This window comes from Manis pentadactyla, chromosome 14 (genome assembly GCF_030020395.1).
Source record: "Manis pentadactyla isolate mManPen7 chromosome 14, mManPen7.hap1, whole genome shotgun sequence".
NCBI classification, from domain to species: Eukaryota; Metazoa; Chordata; class Mammalia; order Pholidota; family Manidae; genus Manis; species Manis pentadactyla.
This window is the reverse complement of record NC_080032.1, coordinates 71,995,459-72,021,166: the sequence shown is the minus strand read 5'-3', so window position 1 is coordinate 72,021,166 and position 25,708 is coordinate 71,995,459. Positions and strand designations below refer to the sequence as shown.

The 25,708-nt window shown below is 39.9% G+C and overlaps 1 protein-coding gene across 2 annotated transcripts in view; it reads left to right on the top strand.

Moving 5' to 3' along the window:
• Window positions 1–25,708, top strand: part of GUCY2C (guanylate cyclase 2C) — a 59,508-nt gene that overhangs the window by 5,623 nt on the left and 28,177 nt on the right. For both annotated transcript variants that reach the window (XM_036909303.2, XM_036909294.2), the window contains exons 2-12: window positions 34–146; window positions 1,492–1,556; window positions 3,822–4,037; window positions 5,230–5,351; window positions 6,707–6,803; window positions 8,832–8,952; window positions 10,605–10,740; window positions 13,654–13,739; window positions 15,251–15,362; window positions 20,661–20,742; window positions 24,384–24,489. In XM_036909303.2, the coding sequence (XP_036765198.1) occupies window positions 1,504–1,556; window positions 3,822–4,037; window positions 5,230–5,351; window positions 6,707–6,803; window positions 8,832–8,952; window positions 10,605–10,740; window positions 13,654–13,739; window positions 15,251–15,362; window positions 20,661–20,742; window positions 24,384–24,489 (1,131 nt within the window). In that variant the 5' untranslated portion in view covers window positions 34–146; window positions 1,492–1,503. The remainder of the gene's footprint in view (window positions 1–33; window positions 147–1,491; window positions 1,557–3,821; window positions 4,038–5,229; window positions 5,352–6,706; window positions 6,804–8,831; window positions 8,953–10,604; window positions 10,741–13,653; window positions 13,740–15,250; window positions 15,363–20,660; window positions 20,743–24,383; window positions 24,490–25,708) is intronic.

Sequence of the window (25,708 nt, the reverse complement as noted above, 5' to 3'; positions counted from 1 at the left end):
CTATTTTTCTTACCCCTCCTTTCTGGCTAACAGGCATAAATGTGACAGTGAATGCTACCTTTATCTATTCGGAGGGTGTGATTTATAAGACAAGCGACTGCCGGAGTAGCACCTGCGAAGGCCTCGACCTACTCAGGACCATTTCAGTAAGTATCTGTCTCTGTGGACACAGCTCACATCTTCTCGGCCCAGGATGATCACACTGTGCAATCTGGGCCCCTGGTCCATAGCATCTCTCACATCATCTCCAACCGCGCAGCTGAGTGACTTGGACACGGGATACTCTGACTTTATTCCCAAATATTTCCTAAGTGACAAGGGCCCTCCAGGAATCCAGGAAAGCAGGAGAATGTTAGCTATGTACCATCTATACACTTTCAGTGGTACAGAGGGGAATTTTTTGTTTTATATTGCTTTAAAAACTTTAAAAAATTTTAAACGATGGAATTAACTGGTTTTCCTTTGTGTCCCTCAAGAAATACCTAAAAGTACCCTGTTAGAAAATATTTTCCAAAGCTTTACACCAGAGAGCTCTCTTTCAAGTCATCACATATATGGGGTCACAGGTTAATTGCTTGGGAGCTGGATCTGAAACTTAACTGTCAAGTAGTAACTATAATGTCAAAGGGTAGAAATGGGAAGAGAGAGTCCTGGCTAGGCTCTCCTCCCAGCTCCCAGCCCCTACCAGAGCTTTATGGAGCTAAAGTGTTTCAAGCTCTTTAGAGGCAAGCAGGTGTGTGAGATCCTCACTTTATTACAGGAACTTTAGAGTCTGTCCAAGAAGCAGAGCGCTCGGCTTAGAGCCTTGGTCCCAAAGCTCTGATCAAGACCTCACACCAGCCACATAGGCCCACTCTCATCAGGAGGCGTGGCTGATGACTGCAGTCGTTCTCAGTCGTGGGAGGGTGAGGAGTGGGCAGGGAGACTTTCATGAACTAGGCATGTGTGTGTGTCTCCCCTCTACATCTACAGAAGGAGGTATGACCCGGTTCTCTAAAACCAGGGATGGGACGTTCCTGATCACGTTCCCCTTGAGAAACGGGAGATCATGATCACACGACTGGCCACACCGCATTCTGTCCTCTCCAGCCTGCTTTGCAGCTCTAAAACTGGAGAGGGCCCTCTCCCTCTACAGCACCCCTAAATCTAGTCTTTCCACCATCTGGCCTACAGACACTGCTAATGACACAGTGTGCCCACCCTTCCTCCACTCTGGGGCCTCCTCTGGATACAGAGTCTGGGTTCACTGGAGGTCACCGTTGACGGAATGCCTTCCCCTCCGCCGCGGCATCTCTTGCTCAGATGTGCTTATCCCTCAGCTGGTCCTTGCCCGCCAAGGGCCCATGTGTTGCTCCTTTCTGCCCTATGTTCTAACATCCCCAGAAGCCCACTTTCTAACCTTCCAGGAGCCTTCCCCTTCCCACTTCGTTTCTGCCCATTGATTCACTTTTTTCATTTTAGGGATTAGTTGTGGTTTTTTTTCTCCTACAGAGTAAAAAACGGATGGGCTGTGTCCTCATGGGGCCCTCGTGTACATATTCCACCTTCCAGATGTAGTAAGTAGTTTGGTTTGTTGCTTTAATGCCACTGTAAATTGAAGTCAGGACAGGATACTACTATTTAAGTGATTTATTAAAGAGCAGTTTAGTCAAGGCAACACAATCAGGGGTGTTGGGGCCTTAGTATGTTGCTACCTCTCCTGAACTGTCATCTCCTGCACAGAGAACTCCACCTTGCTTGGCGTAGAGTGAACAGCAGCAGCTGCTCAGGTTCAGTCACTAACACCTGAGCCTGACAGGCAACATGGTATCGGTAAAAGGTTAGAGGCCTGGCAGGAAGCAGAGGAGTTTAGGAAGGGAAATCTTCACCTGAGTATGGGCAGAGTGTATGCTGACACAAAGGAGAGTGCAGCCACCTGCGGCCTCAACCGGGCTCTGTTCTGGCCTTAGGACTGTAAGAATAGGGTAAGTAGCAAGGTGCTTATTTCAGTGTTATTTGAGGATTATGTAAATAATGTATTAACATACCTTGCACAGTGACCTAATCAACTTAGAAAAATAAATTCCCAATATATTCTAAAGTAAAAACATTTCTCTGGGTTTGAGAAAATCACCCTCCTCTCTCCATTCACTTAACTCAGCATAATTCTCATCAGCACAAAATTCTTGTTCTGCCAGAGCACGCCCTCCCCCGTCAAAATCCCTCTCACGTGCCTCTCTGTCACCTGCTCAAACCCCCACTGAATCAAGGATCACTTTTGTCTGCACAGAGAGAACTATGCTGAAGGACCTCCTGCAGTAGATGTTGGAGGGTAAAATAAACTTCTGAAATTTCGGTTGCAAAGTCTGTTTCTGATGCCTCCCACCCAGATGTAAAAACAGACTTGGATATTCAGGAGCACTGCACACCACAGATACCTCACAGAGGTACTTCTGAGCTCCTCTGCCACACCAAGATGCAGACAAATACAGATTCTTACTCTTTCTTGCCCTCATTCCCAACTGTCACTTTATATGACTGCTGAGATACTGCTGTAGAGTGTGCCCAGAAGGAAAGGAGGATTTGAAAAAACCAACTCACCATTTATAAGGACCTTCTATGGGCAAAGAAGCATTGTGGTTTTATCAGAGAAGAGAAATAAATAAAACACAGGCCCTGACAGCAAAATAGAGAAGGTGACAAGGACACTGGTGCCCAATACAAGGCAGAGCGAGATAGGTGCCCTTAGAGAAGCAGAAACAAGATGCGGTGGGATGCACCAAAGGGAATAGTCACCTCTGGTTGCGGGAGTTCAGCTTAAAGGGGGAGAAAACTGCATGAAGAGCATGGTATACGGGTTGAGTGCTGAAGAATGGGTACAGTTTTAATGGGTAGAGATGAGGGGATAAGCATTCCACTACACAGAGGAATAGTATGTGTAAAAGCAAAGCAGTCGGGAAGGGTAGAAAAATTGTGGAAGTCTGTATTAACTGGAGTGCAAGAGGTGTCTAAGGGAATAATAGAAAACCAAAACAATTAAGTAGGCCTACATTGGAGAAGTCATGAGTTACAGGTGAGGGAAGGGTATTTAGATTTGCACCAGAAATCACGAGAGTTGAGTAGGGAAGTGCCGTAAGGAGTGGCTCGACTCTGGGAAGAATGGTTGACCACAGTGAAGGGGGCAGCAAGGAGGCTGATACAAGGTCTGCTGGGAGGAGGGCCTGAATTAGCATGAGAGTGGTGGACACGGAAGGGGCTGGCAGCTTTGCAAAATATTTACAGGTAGAATCGATAGCATTTTATAACCCATCAGATGTTGGAGTGAGGAATGGAAAGTAGAATAAAAGGCTTTGAGATCTAAAAATGCTAAAATAATTGGGAAAATCAAGATAAGGAAGAGTTTTGAGAAATAAAAAAAGGTAAAATTGACTGTGAACATGGCGAGTGCTTAGAAGAGCTGTAAATAAGGCAATACACGCAGGGAAAGGTGTAGGCGGCCTCTTTCAATATTTGTGGTAGCTATGCTGTCCTGTCTGCTATTTTCTTACTCCCCAAAGTCTGTATGTTCCAGCCTAAATGACAATCTGAATGACAACTATTTTAGGATAACTCAAAGTAACCAAGCCACATGTACATGGGAACACCTAGAGTGTGCTTAGAACATAGCATATGCTTGGTAACCATTGTTTTAAAATTCACCTGTGTAGGAGGGACACCTATATAAGTCAGAAACCTTCTTGAATGATCCTGTTTCATTCTTACTATTTACAAGTTACAGAGGGATCTTATTTTTACTACTTAAGACCATCCTGATAATGGTTTCTTTCTCACCTTTGGTGTAGCCTTGACACAGATTTGAATTATCCCATGATATCAGCTGGAAGTTTTGGATTGTCATGTGACTACAAAGAAACTTTAACAAGGCTGATGTCTCCAGCTAGGAAGTTGATGTACTTCTTGGTTAACTTTTGGAAAGTCAATGATTTGCCATTCAAAACTTTTTCCTGGAATACTGCATATGTTTTCAAGAATAGTACTGAGTCTGAGGACTGTTTCTGGTAAGCAGGACCATTAATATTTTTCTTGCACTTAGCATGGAGAGAAGCCAGAGAATCATAGTAAGCCACCTGGTTATTATCAGATGCACCTTCCCAAAGTACCAGCACTGGGAATGGACACCAGCCCACGTGCTTATACACAATCAAGAGCAAAGGAAACAGAGTATCACAAATATAATCAACATAAATTGCGTTCTTAATACTCTTTCTAGTTTTTGAAGGGTTTTCACATTAGTTTTATTGATTTCCCACAGTAAACCTTCTAAAAAACAAATACTCTGATCTCCATTTTATAGAGAAGGAAAATGAAAACAGAAGTTAATACTTTTACATTACTGTGCAAGATATGATACCAAAGAATATGCATTCTGCATATACCCACAATTGATCAGAAATAATTTCTCTCAGAGCTTTTCAGAGGGTCTGGTTGGAGGAATGGGGAAAACAGGATATTGGGCATCATTTCTAAAAGAAAATTACAAGGTTCACACAACTCCTGCAAAGGTGGCAGAAAGAATCTTTTGGTTCAGTTACTGTCTGTACCTCCACGATGCTGCTTAGTTCTGAACTCTCTTTATCTAAACATGCAGAAGACTAACTGCTACAGGGTACCACCAGGAATGCATGTCCAGGGAACTATAAGAATCATCCCCAGGCCTTATCTGAGAAACTTGGGAGCAAACGTAGAACACACAGAAGTCCTTGTCACACAAGAGGAAGAATTATTCCTATCAACTCTGAATGTCTGCATTACAGACCCAACTTTCAACTTATCTGTGATAATGGAGCTGGTTCATAGAGCAGGATGGCCTTCCTTCTGCAAATAATAGGAAGTCATCCAAGGGACCCACCAATTATCTGCAATTTTTGTATATATACATGATTTTTATATACACACACACACAACTTGTATATATACATATCTTACATATATATACATATACATATATATATACAAAGATTATATATGTAAAGATTCCCTAAAACTTCCTCTATACTTTTGCTAAATTAGACAATCCATAATCCCAGCCACTGGTATCATGATGTATATTGTCTATTGTGTTAATAGTGGAAATGAATTTAAGAACTATGAGTCCCAGGACAGATCTGTAAACAATGAGCAAACCAAATAGAAGGCCATGAAAAAAACTAAGCTGATTTCTTAGTTTCTTTTTTTTTTTTTTCTGTTTAGGTACCTCAATGCTCTTGAGGCTGGAGTTTCCTACTTTTCTCAGGAACTTAGCTTCAAGGAGATGTTGAGACGAGATGACCAGTTTCAGGATATCTTAACAAACCAGAACAGGAAAAGTAATGGTAAGCAGGCACAAAGACAATTTTTGCCAACCTCTTCCTCACAACTACACATCCATCTGAGTCATTTTGCCAAGTCACCACCACAGAGCTATCACCATTACGGCAACGTATTTTGTATATTTGGGGATATCTGTAGTTGCATGCAACTCCATTGCATTGTTCCTTTTGTTGGTTAACACATTATTAGAGAAATTAGAAAAGTAGTGTTGAGCAAATATATTAACATCATGAAAGTAATCATCAATAAACCATTTTTTAAAGTTCACTTTGATCCAATATATTATTGGATTTGTGACTAATCCTCATACATTTTGAACCCTGGTCTTCTGATGACCAAGAGGATATATTTATGGATATCTGGCCTCAAACAAAATTAGAAAGGTAAGAGATTGTGTCCCTTTCTTTTAATCTCTCTGTATCTCACCAACCCAATTATCTCCTAGTTGCAGACCAAATGTGAAAGGCTAATGCGATAAAATCATCCTCACTAAATTATTAGGTGATTTGTTCCACTTCCCACACAATTCTCTCTACATATAAAAATATGTCAGGAGCAAAGGAATCAACTGTGGGAATATCCTACGAGGGAAGATGCTTGCATGGCAGGATTTCCTGGCATCAGTCAAATCATCACCAACTGTCATTATTAAGCTTTTGTTACATTAAGAACCTTCCATTTGTAAAACATTGACAAAGATATAAGGAAAAAAGATGCATAGTTTACAATTCAACGGGACAACACAGTGTATAAAAAGATCTAATGAAATGTCCCCAACTACTCTTACTTATGAAGTCATGCCTTTGGGAAATATGGTGCAAGGAGTAGCAGAGCTTGTAGAACCAGACTGGACTCCATGCTGAAACCACTAACACCGATTCTGAGTTAAGAAGCTACAAACAAAGCCCAAGAAATGTTACTTAGGAAGACCTCACAAATCCTCACATTAACTTATACTATATCTTTTGCAAACACTTTACAAATGGTGAGTTGTAATTCACTCATCAATGAAAATCATTTTTGTAGCTACTCGAGCCTGGACTCATAAATTTGAATGTCAGAACTATCTGTCTTCTACTTACTCTTTAAGTCTTTGACATGTTGGCTTCAGTCTCCTTAAATGGATGAAATTAATGGAATGGACTGGATAATTCTTTTTAAGATCCCATGAAGCTCTAACTCTATGACTATAAATAAAAAATGGGGAAGTAATTTGAGGAATGGGTGTTCATCCTAAAATACAGATGTAGCATGGATAACCATAAAATACTGGGTTCAAGTTCAGGCACCTTGTTCCCTCCCTATTTTATATAGACCATTGCATATTTCTCTCCTTGTCTTGCTCTGTCTCTTCCAGTGATTGTTATGTGTGGTACACCAGACATTGTCTACTCCCTCAAGGGTGACCGGCCAGAGGCTGAAGACACTGTCATCATTCTAGTGGATCTCTTCAAGTAGGTGTGATGTTTGGGGGAGCTCTCCTCCTTTCAGAAAGGAAACACCCCAAGGCTTCCAGGAGACTCATTCTCCTCTCTTGCTCTGCACGGCCTCACATGGGGTTCAGTATGATGAGAATATTTTTAACCAGTGATTCATGCCTTCTTCATCACACCCTCATTCTTATTTAATTAATTGTAGCCTTAGTAAGACATGCGTAACTTTGACATCACTGTCATGTCTAAATACAAAAGCTTTATGAAAACCCCACTAACCCCACATGTCCATTCTTCTATAAGGATACTAGTTTCCAGCCTGATTTTAAGGTCTTTTCTAGTCAGTAATAAATCAACTAATAACCCAATAATTTTGTTTCTGAAAATTGGGCCGTATCCATGCCTTTGATTGCCAACAGCCTTTGGCCCCATATTATTTTTCCTTTGGCTACCTTTCACGAAAGGAAAGTTCTAGGTAAATGAGTTTGATATACACAATTATTCTGCCCTCTGTGATACAGTCACTAGGTAGTGATCTCCTCCACTCTACTTCTCTGGAACTAAGGAAAGAAAATTCTGGAGGACAGAAACCACCTTTTATGTCATCCCCTCTTTTTGCCACTCATCTTCTAATATGATTGGAGACCCCACAAACTGTGCCAAGGTGGTATTTTAGTCAGAATAAGCTGAAAGGTGTCACTGGTGTGCCTGTGCTCCTTGCCCCTTCAGCTTGATCATGTGACTTCACTTATCTACTGTATCATTATTACCTGTCCATACTCAGAACAGAAGCTATTGGACTGGACTGGCCTATACTGCCTACTCATTTTTTACCCACACTAAATGTACTTTCCAGTGTTAAGAAACATGAGGCATAGGAGCTGCAGGTTTATCTGACACCTAGTTGGGCATGAAGATAATTTAATCAACCTATTTGGGTTTTTTTAGCTGCAGAAAATAGGAAAGAGTGCAAAATTATCAACATTTCATTCTTACAATCACACTGATAGCTGCTTTCAATAGGTGCTTTGCCCTTTGGAAGGAGTCCTCTGTGTAGCCAAGTTGGTGTCATTTTGCATAGAGCAAACCCTCAGTCAACTGCCAAAGTGTTGGCGTTCCTTTGTCACTCTTTCTAAAGGACACCTGGCTATGTTTTTGGAACACCATGAGATTCACTTGCAGCTAGACATAATTTGGGTTCAAATTCTAATCTGACACTTTAGTTCATCTGGCTTTTGGGTATTACTAAGTGTCCTGAGAGTAAGTCATCTCACTGTGTAAAGTGAGAATAAAGATGTCCACTTTATACAGGTGCTTTTAGAGTTAGATGTGATAATATGAACAAAATAGGCAACACAGTCCTCAGTACAAAGCTGTATGTGTTCACCTGCTGTTTGAAGGTTAAATGATGGTCTTTCCAGTTACAGCAGTTCAAACATGTCAGGTTCTTTGTATATGAAAACATCCAAATGATTAGAAAGCTAAGAAACCATGTGATTTGCAGCTCAATCCCAGAGAGTATTGAGGGGCCACAATGTGCCAACTATTGTCCAGGAGTGGAGGATATACCAGGGTCATTTAGCTGATGTCAAGAAGCTTACAGTGTTAGAGAAAATGTTTAATCTGTTCATGCTTGTGCTGAAAAGTAAATGAAATTCATAAAATTTCTGTCATATCCCAGTATCTCTAAATTGTTATGAGCACTTAAGGAAAAGAAAGTTTCTGGGTACAAATTAAGGGTCATTAAGTCTTGAAAGCAAGCATTAGCTCATATATCGAGCCCCCAAAAACCTCCCTCAAAGACGTATCTGTAATCTGTTCTTCCTTCCCATCTGTGTGTGTTAACCACTGATGCCTAAGTTCTCTTATTCAATCAAGCAAAGAAAATAAGCCTATCTAGGAAAACTAGAAAGTTTTGCAGGTCTGGGGGCAAAAAAGTGTTTTAAAGTACTTTAACACAGATGTTACAGTTTGTGTGAATTGCAGAAGTTCCATCTCTGTTTTTAGAGGAACTTAATTTTTATGAGGAACTCGTGCCTTTTATTACAGCAACAATTACTTCATGGAAAATGTCACAGCCCCTGATTATATGAAAAATGTCCTTGTTCTAACTCTGCCTCCTCCTGAAAATTCCACCTCAAATGGTTCTTCCTTCAAGGGTTTAACACTGGTAAGTATATATATACGTACTATGATTTTATTTGTCCAGGGTTAGGTGGTATCCTCTTTGGGGCCTAAATTCTAAAATGAGCAATTATGCTTATACTGGTTCCGATTCACTCAACAAATGTTGACTGAGTCCAGCTATGGGTAACAGCAGGATCCCTGCTGACAAAGCTCTAGCCCAGCACGACAGTGCACACTTCTGTAACATCAGAATGCAAGTGTGGGAAGGTGAGAAACCTGCTAATTTAGGGGAGGAAGGAACTGAACAGTGTAAAATAAATGACATTCCCTACACCCCGAAGCAACTTTCTGCTGACACCAATATCAACATTCTACCTTTACAGATAAATATTCCCAGATTAAGACATGGTCCTCTATTACAATTAGGTTGACTACTGTTGAGATTTGTCCAGGATTAAGAGATTTATTCCTCTTAACCCAGTATCCCATCTGGTTTAGCATTTGTCCCAGAAAAAGGACTTCCAATCTGACATTGAATCATGGTCCTTGTGGTCAGGCAGGACCCCTGACTCTACTATCACATTGGCTCTGTGAGTCACTGTGATTAGACTCATCGTATGTATTCTGCCCCAAGAGACACTTGAGAGCAGTTTTGGAGTAGGAAGAGGAGGGAAGGAGCCATCCTGAGGACCCTGAGCCACCTTGGGATGGAAACCAAGAGCCAGGCCAGAAGATCTGTAAGGAAAGTTGGGTACTGCTGGGAGTATCACAGCTTTTTTAGACTAGCTGTTCTAAGCCCTCTGTTTTACAACCCTGCTTTTTATAATCCCACCAAAATGAGGGCTACAACCCCTTATGGGGCTGGGTCTTAACTGAATTCTTTTCATGGAGTGATTCCAGCACAGACCCTGAAACCAATGAGGTGTTTTTATTTTTTCCTTTTTGTATTTTATTTATATTTGCTACAAATATACTTCTGGGCATAGTATTCAGTACCATTTGCACAGCTGCCAGGCTCTGGCAAGGTGTACTTTTCACAGGGAGGAAATCCAACGTCCCTGAGCTGCCAGTACTCAGAGTCTCAGGGGGTCACAGAGCTTTTAATCCACAACCCAACCCTGCAACTGTCACAGAGGTCAAGGAGTTCTGACCCCCTCCTTTACATTCTCCAGGGCAGACATCTGTGGCCTGATGTAAAACCAATCAGAACTGTCTTCAAAGCAGTGAAGTTCAATGGTATCATCCATCAAAACTCCCTACCTCATTCAGGGTACTGAAAAGTGGGGGCTTGTTTTTATTGTCATTCTCTTTCACTCTGGGTGGAAACATTACATTAGAAGCAAGTGTTATTTCTATATAAAATCTTACAATGATTATGAAAATGCTGCATGTTGTCGTTCCTGGTTGGAACGATCTGCTTTGGCATCGTGGGAAGCCCAAGGGCTTGCAGTTACTTTCCTAAAGGCAATGCTCCCAGTTTATTGGTCCCAGGAGAAGGCAGAATTGTGACAGAGGGATAATAAAGAGCTCTGGGCCAAGGAGCTATTTTCCAGTCTCCTTTAATACCACCCTACAATTCCCCTAATATCCCTTTCTCTTTCCAGTTACGTGCTGACTCCAAGGACGTTTTGCTCCAGACTCAAAACTGCAGTCTCTTTTTTGGAACTCATGTTAAGATTTTCCTCTCTCATTCAGGCAAAAAATGATTTTGCTCTTGCCTACCTGGATGGAGTATTGCTCTTTGGACACATGCTGAAGATCTTTCTTGAAAATGGAGATGATGTTACCAGCCCCAAATTTGCTCAGGCTTTCAGGAACCTCACTTTTGAAGGTACTGGTCTCCTAAGAGCAAACAGCAATGACAACAAAATTTAACTAACACTCTCTATAGGAAGCTAAAGAAATACGGCTGTGTGGATGGACTTTGGGAAGGAAAGGTTTGGCAATAAATGGATCAAGAGCTAAATGTTCCTTAACTGGAGGTGAACATTATTGCATAGACTTTAGGGATGCCATTACTGATAACCACACTCCAGTGTGTGCTTAGAATTTCAGAATCTTCAGATCTCAAAGAAAGAGCATGTAGCTCAGACCCTGTACTTATGAACAAGCTCATCTCATCACAGGGCATGTTGAGCAGTGATGTCCTGACTGCTTGGAGATTAGCAAGAAGAGAGATATGTGTAGTTTGAGTTTGGTCTTTCTGTATCTCCTTTCTGTCCTTCAGGATATGTTACCCTCTACCAAAACTTCTCAGCCAATGCCACACCAAAGTTCCCAGCACATGTCCCTCTCAACTTCAATTAATATTTCCTTTCTGCACAAGCCCTCCTCAAACTTTCATATTCTATTTCTCAGATTTCATCTGAGGAAATTTCCTTTTAGATTTAATATAAAAGTAGGCCAGTGATACTTGCCTTCTGTATTTTGCCTAAATCTTTATCCTGCAGAACATTTATCCTACTGCAGAGTGAATCCTCTCTTGACTTTAGAGGCAGCAGAAGCCCAGCACTAAAGGCTGAGGGCTGCGCCAGTGTCTGGAGTGAATGACAGTGACAGGAAGAGATCGCTTCTCCCCTAAAGAAGCGGGGGGGGGGCCGCGGGGACAAGCAGCCACCCGACCCCTCCCCCATGGTAACCACGGGTCACTTCTCAGTGTCAAGACTAATTTCTTAAAAAATATATTAATCTCTTAAATCATGTGAAACATAAAAAATGAAATTACATACCATTGTTACACTAATACTAGATTTTATAATTGCCCATGTGTTCGTATTTACTGAGATCTTTATTTTTTTGTATGGCTTCAGGTTACTACCTGGTGTCCTTACATTTCTACCTGAAACGTTTTTTGGAGGGCAGATCTTGGAGGGCAACTCCTTAGCTTTTGTTTATCTGGAATGTCTTGCTTTCCCCCCACCTTTGAAGGACTGCTTTGCTGGATAAAGGATTCTTGGTTGAAATTCTTTTCTTTTAACAGTTTGGATATATCAACCAACCACCTTTTGGCCTTCAGAGCTTCTAATGCTAAAGATCTTGCTCAGTATCTTACAGAGTCACTTCTCTCCTGCTGCTTTCAAAATTCTCTTTGTCTTTTGATAGTTTGATAATATGTGTCTCAGTGTGGATCTCTTGAATTTATCCTATTGGAGTTTACTGAGCTTCTTGGATGTTTCTTTTACCTATTTCATCAAATTTGGGAAGTTTGGGGCCATTATTTCTTCAAGTATTTTGTCTATCCTTTCTCTCTCTTCTTTTTCTGGGACTTGCACAGTGCCTATGTTGGTGAGGCAGATGGCAGTCCTTAGGCTCTGTTCACTATTCCGTAATCTTTTTTATTTCTGTTCCTCAGACTTGATTATTTCCATTATCCTCTCTTCACTGAATTTTTCTTCCACCTGCTCAAATATGTATGGTTGATTGAGTGTCCTAGTCTTAAATGTCTGGGTCTCAAAGGGAAACAGAAAAATGAAGGGGGGTAAAAAAGGCACCAGCCCTTTAGATCCCCTAAAAATAATACCAGCAGAGGGAAAGGAGTTTGCAACATGCGGGAAGGTACAATGGATACTCCTCTTCATCCACACCTCTGTGATCAAAACCAGCAATAAGCACTCAGAGCAAAGATCGTCAATATTTGGAGGACAGGGGACTTCTTTTTATTCAGTGACTCCTGCAAGCTGTGTGCTAGCTGCTCCAGGAACATATGCACAGCTCTCTGCCATAGACTGAGGAGCAGGGGAATGGATAGCTGCTATAAACCAAAATTAATCACAATTTACCATCTAAGCCTTTTTCTGGAAGATGCAAGCCTTCAAAATATTTCAGAGTTCCAAGATAGTTACATCAGGCAGATTCTGCCAGGGCAATTGTTGTCTAGGAGAGATGACAGGTTTCGGGTGCTTCATATTCTACCATCTTCCCAGAATCCTCCTGTACGCATTCTTAATTAATTTTCTCATATCTGTAGCCATGATCAAGTATCTTAATGGCAACTAATGTAAGCTTACAGCCAGGAGATATTTGTCTGTTTCCTAATTTTGTCACTTAGTAGCTATATAACTGGGAGCAAGTTGTTTAGTATCTCTGACCTCCGTTTTATCATCAATAAAATGGAAATAGTAATAGTATCTGTATCACGGTATTTCAGAAAAACTAAAATAATAAATGCACATAAAGCACAGCACAGAGCCTGGCATAGTGAACACAAAGCAAACCATGTGAAACTGTGGATAGTAGATCTTTTTCTTAACCTAAACAGCCATTTCACAGGTTCATCCTATACTATTATTTCATAGAGGAGTAAAAATAAAGACAGAAAATGAAGTAATTTTCTTGGTGTCTTCAGCCAATAAGTGATTGCCAAGGGATTCTGATCATCTTAAAATCAAAGTTAGATTGTACAGTGACCTACATACTTCCTGTGCTACCAGTTTAGTAAATATTCTTAGCAGAAACTTGTCATTGGTAATCAGGAGGACTCTACCGACTGATTACACTTAGTGCCATCCTAAATGCAATGAAAAAGATTTTTCCTTCTGACTAAATTGCATCTGTCATGAACACATCCTTCAGAGATCTCAGGGCCAAGAACTAGTAAAGATGCCCTCTGATCAGATCATTAAGGTCAATGACTTTTTCAGTGAAATATGGAGCAATCTGAATCTATTTTATACACTCTATCAGGATCTAACTGGTCTTTCCATCAAGAAGTCAAAAATGACCTCTCTTTCGGATTTCGTCCCAGGGTATTCAGGTCCTGTGACTTTGGATGACTGTGGAGATATTGACAATACCATGGCACTTCTGTATACCTCTGTGGATGACAACAAAGTAGGTCTGACTTCTTATCAGGAACTTGGGGTGAGGTGACTGGGTGAAGAGGGGTAACTTGTCAGGCAAGTAAAAGCGAAGGAATGAGAGAAGTTATCTTTACAATCTGGAAGCTATTTCTTTATAAAGAGTCACAGTTACACCATATTTGGGGCAATGTTGCTGAACCATTTGACCTGTAGAACTTTGTATTCAGAATGTCCACGGTATTTACTATGCAAAAAAATACCCACCGAAAATACATTGCTATAAGACCAGGCTACTGATTGGATACCAATGAGATGGTTCTCTCTTAAGAATTATTTATTCATTTCCACAGCTGAAAATCTCAACAAAACATTCTCTGCTCTTTCCATCTGAACTCATGAAAATCATTAACTGTGTAATCCCTCTGGCACATATAAACAGCCCTGTAATGTTATGCTTTTATTCACATTATCTATGTCTTTTCTCATCACCTACACAGTAGGTTCTTTAAAGAAAGGGAGAGGGCTTACTTCTCCATGTCTCCAGTACTTAGCTTCTTATCTGGCACACAGTTGCTAGTTGATCAGCATTTAATTTATAGATAAAACACCTGTCTTTATGTCACCTAACATTGTGCCTATCACAAACGATGAAAGCCACTGTTCTAGCCAACCAAATTATCAGCAGAAAGCTTTCTTTCCTTAAGAGGCTGGGTCCTAACACTACTAGAAATCTAAGAGAAAAAGTTACTCATTTTTTCATGTAATCATCCAGTGTGAGCATTATGATATCCTTGAGTCATATATTTAGTATATATATTGACCCAGCTTTGTAAAAGATATCTGTAATGGAAAATGTGGAAAACTAGAGAAAGGATGCCCAGATTTGACAAGTTAAACCAGAAACCTGGGGGGTAGTATTTCAGAACACAAACCCAAAATTTTCAGTGACTATATTGAACTTTTAATATAATGTTATATTTAACATAAATCCCATGGGACTACCTTAAAAATAAGATCCCCTCAATGATTTAGTTACTAGTAGTAACTACAAAGCTAATTACACTCCCCTCTAAGTCATTTGCACCTCCTGATTGCACTTAAAAATCAAAAATGTTGTTCTATGCACTTACTCTCTCTGAAAATCTAGTTGAATTTTTCAATAATCTAAGTCATCAATTGTGCTGTATAATATGTATATATGGGAAAAGCAAAGATTAATTCTCAAAACATAGGGCTATAGATACATTAATCTATATCTAGAGTAGATCTCAGTAGAGATTCAATAGAACTACTTCTATCATATAGGATATTTCCTATCCTTAATATATGTGATTATAGTTTCTGCTCTCATTGACCCTCATGGAACTTAAATCCACATTCATGGTGTGAACCAGTAAATGGATCCCAGCTAACTCCTGGATGGTTAACATTTAATTTCCTTGTTTCACTGCGAAGTGTTACTGTGAAATACAGGACTATTTCATCGTAAGTCGTTTTAAAAATGTCTTTTTCTATTTATCCTTTGTTTCATGCCTGACACAGTACAAGCGTCTTTTGACCTATGACACACACAAAAATAAGACTACTTCAGCAGAGACAAACCCAATATTCATCTGGAAGAACCATAAACTTCCTAATGATATTCCAGGCCGGGGTAAGATATCCTTAGTGAATTTTTTCCCTGAAGTTGTTTTTCTGGTAAGATGAGTAAAGTCTATGGTTTATGCAATTAGCTTATGTTTTGGTTTTGTTTCGATTTTGATTGTCTGAATTGGATTTTGCAAGGTTTGTAAATTATTTCCGTGTCCAATGAATTATATTACAGTCTTGATTAAATACTGTTAATATCCCTATCCTAATTTAATGATACATATCCTTACTATGTGTGCACCTGCCATTTCACATAAGTTATCCCATAGAAAACTAGGTTTGACAGTTGGTAAAATGAGCACAGGGACATATATTCTTACTTCATTTAAATTTTACAAACTCAAAGGATACATATTTCGGCAAGGAATATTTGACATCACCAGGCTGAGTGGTGATCAATGAACATGGCCTCTAGAGTGTCCCCCATTCCATCATAGACGCACACTGGTATAATGGTCATCATGGTTATCCACCTGCTTAAGATGAGGGTCCTGTCACGTCCTGGAAAGCTCTAATATGACCAGGACTCCACTGGCGCAACTTGCAATGCAGCTATATAATACTGGCCACAAGGTCTCCAGACAGACTGTCCATGACTGGTTTGGTCAAGGCTTACCATAATGAAAAGTAATTCCACATTACTTATCTATTTTTTAGGGCATAAAAGTTTAAATTGAACAAAAAATGCAAAAAAAAGCGCAAACAGCATTAATGAAATGATTTAGAAAATTATATGTTCATAAATGGATCATGCAACTGATTATTTACAGTACCTACAAAGAATTTTGCAGTACTTACAAAGAATTTTAAGCAACATGGGAATACTTATGATGCAAAGTAATAGGAAAATACAGTTTTTGTATTTAATGGGTTCCTAACTTCGTAAAACAATGTATAGCAATAAGACTGTAAAGAAATATGCTGAAGTATAAACAGTGGTAGCCTCTAATAGGATCCTAGAAGACTTTTTGCTTTTTTATGTTTTTCTTAATTTTCCTAATTTTCCATAATGACTCTATATTAATTTATCATTTAAAATTTTTTAAAAATTATAAACTAGAAATATTTCTCTCCTAGTCTTGCTTTATAGTCAGAGAAACTCTGACTGAAAGGTTGATCCAACTTAACAGTTCTGACTGGATGGACTTGCTTGTGTTACAGCTGTAGCCATGTTTCTAAGTCCTCCTGTGTTCCAAGAATCAAATCTAGTTAAAAGTGATCCCTGTATTTTTATCCAATAAGCATGAGCAGTTGACTAAAATAAAGAGGGAGGTGAGAAGTGCAGATCCCATTCTTCTAAATAATAAGCAACTCTGAGCTGACTTCAGATTTACTGTTATCATTGCTTTTTAAAGTTTATTTCTTTTCATTAGCAAGCTTTTTTTAATTGTCTCTAGAACCATCTGCAAGCTTCCTACATTTAACCAAAATTTGACCACTGAAATATACCTTTTCCATGGACTTTGGCAACTCTCTACTTCTTTCTTTGTAACCTCTTGAGTGAAAATTATTTTTTCTTTTCCTTAATTATAGCCCTCAGTGGCAATGTTAGGTTTGTATTTTTAATATGTGTCCTTGAAGGGGGTTTAGATATTTTGGTTATTGAATAGAAGGGCCTGAGCTTTGTAAAATGCTGAACTTCTCAATAAGTTATCTTTGAGAGCACGCTCATTATTTACCTAAAAGAGATCACATTAATATTCATGTTATATCATTCATATTACGGGGACATTGCAACATCCTGGGCAACTTCACTTTACCATCATTTAACCAGAAAATTCAGTTACCTAGAGCTTTACATTACTTAACTGTTAACTGCATTTAGTTTTAAATTTTATAAATAAAGTAACTCAATCTTTCAAATGGTATATAAATAAGATATTCACCAGTCTTTTGTCTGTATACACAACTGCCAAATAAGTAATCAAATGTTTCATCTGGAGATGACACCATCACTGTCATTTCACTCCCTCCACAAAGACTGCCTAGTGCCAGACAACATTCCAAGCACCTGGACATGGCAATGGACAATGCATATTTGTTTGCTGTTCTTCATCCATGCTGACATCATCTGCCTCCTGGGTTACAAGAACATCCAACAAACTTCCTGCTTCTGTCCTGCCTCCTGTCCACCTCTAACCAACACTGCCACCAGATTGAAGCATGAATCCAGTCACATTACAGCACTCACTGTTGCTAACACCTCAATGGACAGCTCCACTTTACCTACAGAATAAAGCCCAAATTACTTATTATAGCACAAAACGTCTGCAATCCAGCCTTGTCTTTCACTCACTTGAAATATTTCCACTCTCTGCACTTGCTCCTATTTCCTTAGAAAGGTCTTGCAGCTTCATGCCCCTGTGTCCTTATTGATGCTACTTTCTCTAAAATATGTCACTCCCCCCTACAACGGGTAAGCAACCACTCATCTTCAGTATTCAACTTAAATTCACTTTTCCTAAGCTTTTCTTAGATCCCAGATTACTGATCTTGCCTTTATCCTACCAGACTTCCAGCATAGTACTTATATCACACTTATTTGCTTACACATACTACACAAGTGTAGTGTAGGGTTTATTCTTTATTCATGTCTGCTCGCCCCAACTCACTACCTTGGAAGGAATATGAGTAAGTTTCTACTCAGCACTAGTCTACACTGTGTTACTTTCAGTCAATTTGCTTCCCTAAGTATGTATTTCTTCCTCTACAAAATCAGATTTGTTAGTTGATCCTAAGGTTCTCTCCAACTACCATGTCGTATGATCTTGGGGTTACAAACTCTTCTGCATTCAACAATGTGATAACCACAACAGCCACCAGATGGCAGCAGAAGCTCACCTTTGAACTAATGTAACGCTGGGACTTGAGTGACATAAGCAAAACTAAAAAAAGCTGCTTTATTCAAACAGCATATAATATATTTAAATATCATAACTATACTTGGTGCAGCGAGATGTTGACACTGTGGGAGGTAGACAGGAGTTGAGATGGGTTCAGGACTCAGCAGGTGGGAGTCCCCCACAGTCCCTGCAGCACAGGCTCTAGTCTAGGACATGTGTACTTTCTGTAGACTGATGTAATATCGTCTGTGCACTGTTGAGATGCTATTTCTCGTCCTCATTTTTGGCTTTTGTCAGGGGTTGGGATGAGAGCGGTGGTGATGGTAGTGGTGGTATGGTGATGCAAGTGGCAATTACAGAGCAAACAGGATTCACCGAAGTCAAACATGCCCATAAATGCCACTCCAGATCCAAGACATTAATTTATTTCTGCCCTAGGAGAACAGAAACCCAGAGCTAAAATTTTCACCATTAAAAAATTTCCCTTAGCAGAAAACAAGGCATCAAGCAGAGGAAAAGCCGTATGTCAGCAAAGCATAAATCTGTCAAATCCACCCTGTAGAGAAAGGTGCAGCAGTGTTAGCCCCAAACTAAACCCTCTACCTCAGAAAGAAGTGGCTACTGCATTAGAAGAAAGGACATAACATGATGGAACAGTGATTTTTGGAGAAATCTTACTTAAATCTGATGTCAGAATGACTTAAAGATGGCAGTATTTTGTTACTTGGGTTTTCCATTAATCTAATTGGAATGAGTGAAGAGGAAGTCTAGCTTTTAGGCAAAGTCCTATTATTTGTCTCCAAGTCTTCACCCCAACCAGTGCAGTTACTATCTGTCAACATTGCAGAATCATTGGCTATATTCTCCATGCTGTACTACCATCCTTGTTTCCAACTTACGTTATGATTAAAAATTTATACGACCCTTTATCGCCATCACCCTCCTCACCCTCTCACTCCAACCCCTCCCACATGTTAACCACCAGTCATGTCTGTGTCTATAAGTCTACTGCTATTTTGTCCATTTTGTTTTATTTTGTTCTTATATTCCACAAATAAGTGAAATAATATGGTATTTGTCTTTCTCCACCTGGCTTATTTCACTTAGCATAATACCCTCTATAGCTCCATCCATGTTGTTGCAAATGGCAGGATTTCCTTCTTTCCTATGGCTGAATAATATTTCATTGTGTGTATGTACCACCTCTCCTTTATCCATTCATCTATTGATGGACACTTTGTTGCTTCCATATCTGGGCTATTGTAAACAATGCAGCCTATCTATTTCTTGTGTTGATAAAGGAAGATTTAGTTCATCTTTACTAGCCCCACTCTTCTCTCAACTCTTCTCAATATTGTTATATCTTTTTTGTAAATACGTTTATTGGGTGCTTTTGCAATTTTAACTCATATGTATGATATTCTAATGTTGGTCTTTATAAAGCTTCTTGCTTCCCAGTTTTGTAAGATGAAGATGTCAGTGTCTCTATCCTTCTTTTTATCTCCTTCACACCTCCAAAATTCTTCTGTATTTTCCTTAATTTGTTATAGCTGATAATATTTATTTGGTAGCTATAAGGAAGCCCTCTGTCATTTAGCTATAAGTTGATTCTATAAGTTGGAAATTGGTAAACATTTTCATTATTATTATTTATATAAGGCTAAATAGCACTCTATTGTTTAGAATCTGTTCCATTTTTTTCTTCTTGAATTCGTTAATTCTAATAGGGATCCATTGTGGCATATACGAGCCATGACTTTCTTGTACGATTTCGTTATTGTTATTGTCCTTCTCAATCTAGGCTTATTCCTCTCCATAGACAGACTCTGCTTCAATGCTTCCTTGGGTGGGATCCACATCCGAAATTCCACTTACTCTTTGGCAAACCGCTCAGATTCCTCCATTTATATGACTCCATATCCATACTAGTGTTCTAATAGATAAAACCACTTACATTCTTCATTGGCTTCCCTCAATGACCTGGTAGGGCTTGGAAGGGACTGGTAGGCAACACTGACTGAATATTCTACACTGACTTACTTGTCCTCTAATTTGTGCTTTTATTAAAACATTGCTATTTCTTTCTTCGTTTATGAATTGTCCTCAGGTATATTGGTTTCAAAGGCATCAGGTAGGCTTCTCACGAAAAAGATCTGTGTGCCGGAAATTATTTTATGTTCTTGTAACATTTGGTGATTCCCGTAAGAAACAAGATGTATACACTATCAGGATAGCTGAAATTAAGCCACTTACCGTAGATACATTCCAGTTTCCTTCAGAGATCACAGACACAGGATCTGTATTGCCGATGAAGTGATTAATAAAAGATAAATACCTTTTAAAGGGTCTCTCTTTGTCCCTGTCCTCAAATTATATTATATGACTAGATCTTTGAAATACTTTTACTCTCTTTTTAAAGATCCTTACTGATGCATTTTCCACTGTCTTTTCTGTGACAGGCCCTCAAGTCCTGCTGATTGCAGTCTTCACTCTCACAGGAACTGTGATTCTGCTCCTGCTAATTGCTCTTCTGGTGCTGAGGTACCTACACCCACTCTATCCTGTTGTTCTCTTGGTTCGGAGAGGGAGTGGGGGAGAGAAGAAGCCTGATGTCTGGTAATGATGATGTACATTCACCAGAAGGTCTCTAGATAGCTGTTACATCATGAAGGCATTCTGCATCAAAGACTCTATTAAGAGCAGAATATTACTAAGTGCATCAGTTAGAACTTGGAGTCAGAGACACCTGATCGCAAATTTCAGTTCTGTGATTTGCCAGTTCTATGGTCCTAAGCATATATTAGCAACTTAAACACGTTGATTAGCTTCAGTGTCCTCATCTGAACTGTTGCAAGGAGTTGAAATAAGGTAGATGTAGTGACTACAAATAATGGGCATTCTATAGTGGAAATAGCTATTTCTGTGTTTTATTGGTATTTTGTGGGAAATTTCAAAGTCTCTATATCACATAATGTCAAGCTGGGAGGGGTTTTAGAAATCACTGACTCCAAACCTTCTACTTCAGCCAAATGGCTTGCCTGGAATTGCATCACCAGGTAGAGTGCATGGCCAAAACTAGAACTCAGGCCTTCTGACCATAGGTTGCATGATTGATTTTCTCAACTTGGACATATGAGGTGCTTAGCACATTGCCAGAGACAAGGCATATACTCAGAATTATTTATTGAATATATAAATGAGTGAATACCACACTGCCTCCCAATCTGTGTGTGTCAAACACACCAAACTTTCCATCCTATTATCAGCATCACCCCTATTTCCCAACTAAACCAGGTAACAGTTTTTCTCTCTGTATCACACACTTTTGTCTATGTGTCCTAGTTTTTCACAGTGAGAGAGCCCAGCCTATTACATGTCAATTAAAACTTCCTCCCAGAAAACAAGTAGATTGTTCTCTTCAGTCTGAAGACAGAATTTGAACCCTGTAACTGGGTTGCCCAGAAATCTTAAAGATGACCTACAGTGTATGGTGACCATTTAGTTGAGGATAAACAGCAACCAAGGCTGGGGAAGAGGAAAGCCAGGCAATAACAATGTCACAGGTGTGGCTGTTGTTCCTCAGAAACCAGGTGCAAATGGGTGTCAGCTTAAGACAGGGGTAAATCACAATGGAAGAGACCGTAACAGGTGGAAACTGGCATTTTGCATCTTCTCTAAGCACAGGAGACAGATAGGGTTTTCTAATGACCACAGCAATGATGTGTCTCCCAGAAGATCTGGCACACAGATGCTTTTCTTTAGTTTTCCCTTTACAACCCTTCTTACAAGCCTATGAAGAAAAGTAGTGAAGGACTTACGGCATCCTCTAATTCAATATTACTGACAGCTGGCTCTGTTGGGTCCTAAGAATTTCCTGGAGTGCAGAGATGAAAGTGTGGGAGACTTCCAGGCTACAAGCCTAATTGCCTCCAAGTCTTAGGATCATAATCATTGGCCAATAATATGCTATTTTATATGTATTTAATAGACGAATACTCAGTTAGATGGAAGAGTAGGAAGAAAACCATGTCTGCTTAGGGGACATTAAGAAAGGCATTATGAATGACCTTGAGAAGGTGAGTAGGAATTTATCAAATGACCACAAGCAAAAACAAGCTCAGGAACAGACAAATAGGTCATTGGAAAAGAATATATATTCTAGAATCACAAGCAAGTGTGAGAACTTGGACTTCAACAGAGGTGATATTACAAGTCAGGAAATGATGTTGAAACAGTAGGCTTTCAACATGGAAAAACGAAATTAAAACCCTACCTGAAACCATACACAAAGATGGAGTTCATTCCATATGGATTGTAAATGGATTAAATATGTAAATGTGAAGATCAAACTTCAAAACTTAATAGAAAATGATTTCAAGAAAGAAACTATTTCTCACTTGTTAAAAAAAATTGTAAAAGAAAAATACATAAATGTAGCCATAAAATCAAAACTTCCTGTAAAACAAAGTTATAATTAGTAATTAACTAGAGGAAGGTATTTGCAACACATAAGAAGACAAAAGATTTATGTTGCAGAATATATAAGGAACTCATGTAAGTTAACAAGGAAAAGACAAATAATGTAATAGAAAAAAATGAGTAAAATTATGAATGAATGACTAGGCAACTACATATATTCCATCAAATAGCTAAAATATATTTTAAAAGATACTTAATCTCTCTAGTAATCAAGAAAATGAACCACAAAGCAATGTTTAAACACCATTTCACATACATCATAATGGTTTTCAAGAAGTTTCATAATACCAAATGTTGTTAAGAACGTGGAGGAAACAGGGATTCTCACAATGGCAAGGTAAATTGGTGCAACCACTTGGGAAACAATTTGGCAATATCTGTGAAGTTGTAAGTGTGTATTTCCTACAACCCAAGAATTCTGCTTTATCTATACTATGTGGGGGAAATGATTACAAAATTTTCATATTTTGAATGTTGGGCCACATGTTACATTTTCTGTTCTTTTCTGTTTTCTTTATACAGATTTTTTATTGAAGCATAGTTCATATACAATATTACATTGGTTTCAAGTATACAGCACAGTAATTCAACAGTTACTCACATTATTAAATCCTCACGCCAACTTGTATTGTTATTACCTGTCAACATAGAAAGATGTTACAGAACTATTGACTATGTTCTCCATGCTGTACTTCTATACTTCTATCCCCATGAACAATTTATATTATGATTGAGATCTTTGTGCCTCGTTCTCTCCTTCACGCACCCTATGTACTTACCCCCAACCCCTCCCCCATGATAACTAACAGTCACTTCTCAGTGTCTACTAGTCTTCTGCTGTTTTGTTCGTTCTGTTTTTATATTCCACATACAAGTGAAATCATATGGTATTTGCTTTTCTCCACCTGGCTCATTTCCCTTATCATAATACCCTCTAGGTCCATCCATGTTGTTGCAAATGGCAGGATTTCTTTTTATATGGCTGAATAATATATTCCATTATGTATATGTATAATATCTTAATCCATTCATCTATTGGTGGACTCTTTGGTTGCTTCCAGATATTGGCTCATGTAAATAATGGAACAAATAGAGGTTGCTTATATATTTTTGAATCAGAGATTTTGTTTTCTTCAGGTAAATCACTAGAAGCAGTGTTACTGGGTCTATGGTATTTCTATTTTTAGTTTTTTGAGGAATCTCCATACTGCTTTACTGTTCCATACTGTTGCACCAATTTACATTCCCACCAACAGTATACACATTTTTTTCAAGGTACAAATGCATAAGAGGAATTGGCTTATTTAGGAATCTGGTGTACTCTGTGGTGGCATAAAAACAAATACTTTTGCCTCTCAAGCTTACCGGTTTAGAATTTTTTCTTTCCTCTGTTTTTTCCTCCCTCTTTCCATGTCTGCAGTTCAGATTCTTTATTATAGTAAGGGCTGACCTGAGTGAAGGCCTGAGAAAATGAAATGAAATGAAAAAAAAGGAAGAATATGCAAGACCATCAGAAATCCTTACAGGTCCACTCATGGCCAGCAGTCACGAGTTTGGGCAACATGGAGTTACCCCATGGGCTAGGCTCGCTCACCTCCTACCTACCTGGAGGATATCAGGGTTCTAAATTTCTCCTTGTGTCCAGAAGCTGAATGGCATGAATACTAATAAAAACCTATTGGCTGGTTCTATTCTTTTCACAGAAAATATAAAAAAGAACATGAACTTCGTCAGAAAAAATGGTCCCACATTCCTCCTGAAAATATCTTTCCTCTGGAGACCAATGAGACCAACCAGATTAGCCTGAAGGTAAGGTGCACCTTGCCTGTTGAAGAAGGTTAGAGCTGGTGCAACTTGCCAGGTGCTGGGCAAGACTTTGGTAGCATGGTGGGAAAGGGGCCATCCAGGGACCATGTGTTCCAGAATCCAAGACTTAGACATTTTCTACTTCTCAGCTTCCACTCTTTTCCACAGTTCTCCATTGCCCTAAACGTCAGCTCATTCATGCAAGGAACACTTCAGTGGAGGCTGAGATTACGGTGTGTACTGTTGTTTGCATCTGACGCAGAAGAGAAATGCACACAGGGAGAATGTGTCATGGGATGTAGGACTAGAAAGAGCATTTGAGTTCCCCTAGAGCTTGGATGCCACTTGACTTACCCCACTCACTGCTCAAGGAGGAGGCCTCTGCTGATGTTTGCCCACAGTCTCCCTCAGCCGGAAGATATCAGCCCCCATTATAATACAATAATGCCCACCCCATTCACTGCAGTCAGTGCTGGACTTACATCATCTCCTGTTCCTCACAATGAACTCCTCAGTTAAACTTTACCGTGACTTTGCTGAGGATACTGAGGGACAGGGGTTAAGAAATAGTGCAGGGCCACACACAGCCAGTAGGAGTACCACAAATAATGGCTGTCACTTAGCGCTTCTAATGTGCCAGGAGCAGTGATCCACTTCATTTCCCCAAACCTGCGAGGTAACAGGGCTAGAATTTCGGAAACAGGGCCATATTTGAACCCAGGCTGACTGTGAAGCCTAAGATTCTAACACCTGCTGCACATCGTCACCATACCAGACTGTTTATATCGAAGCACGGAGGCCCAGAGCCCCCACCTGAGGGCATCAGTGGGGTCCCCCAGCGCAGGGCCAGACCGAGGGGACAGTGAGACGCGGCGCCTACCTGCCTGTACCAGCAGAAGGTGGCAGCGCGGATCGGGCCAGAGCTCGACTCTTCTAGGCTGTGGGCCAGCCCGCGTGCTGCATGCAGCCCCCTGGGGTCTCAGACCCCCCAGGCTGTGCAGGATGGGCGCAACTCTTCTGCAGAAACGCTCTGCCCTCTGCGGCCCAGCCGGTGAGGCTGAGCTCGCGCCCCTAAATTCTGCTCCCGAAGACCAGTCCCCCGGCAAGTCAGCCTGAAATGAGCTGGTGGTAATTCACAGTGGGTGTAAACGACCTGAAGACGATCTGACGTCCAGTGGGAGAATCTGTTGCCCCACACGACTGGGTTGCAGCACAAGTGGGA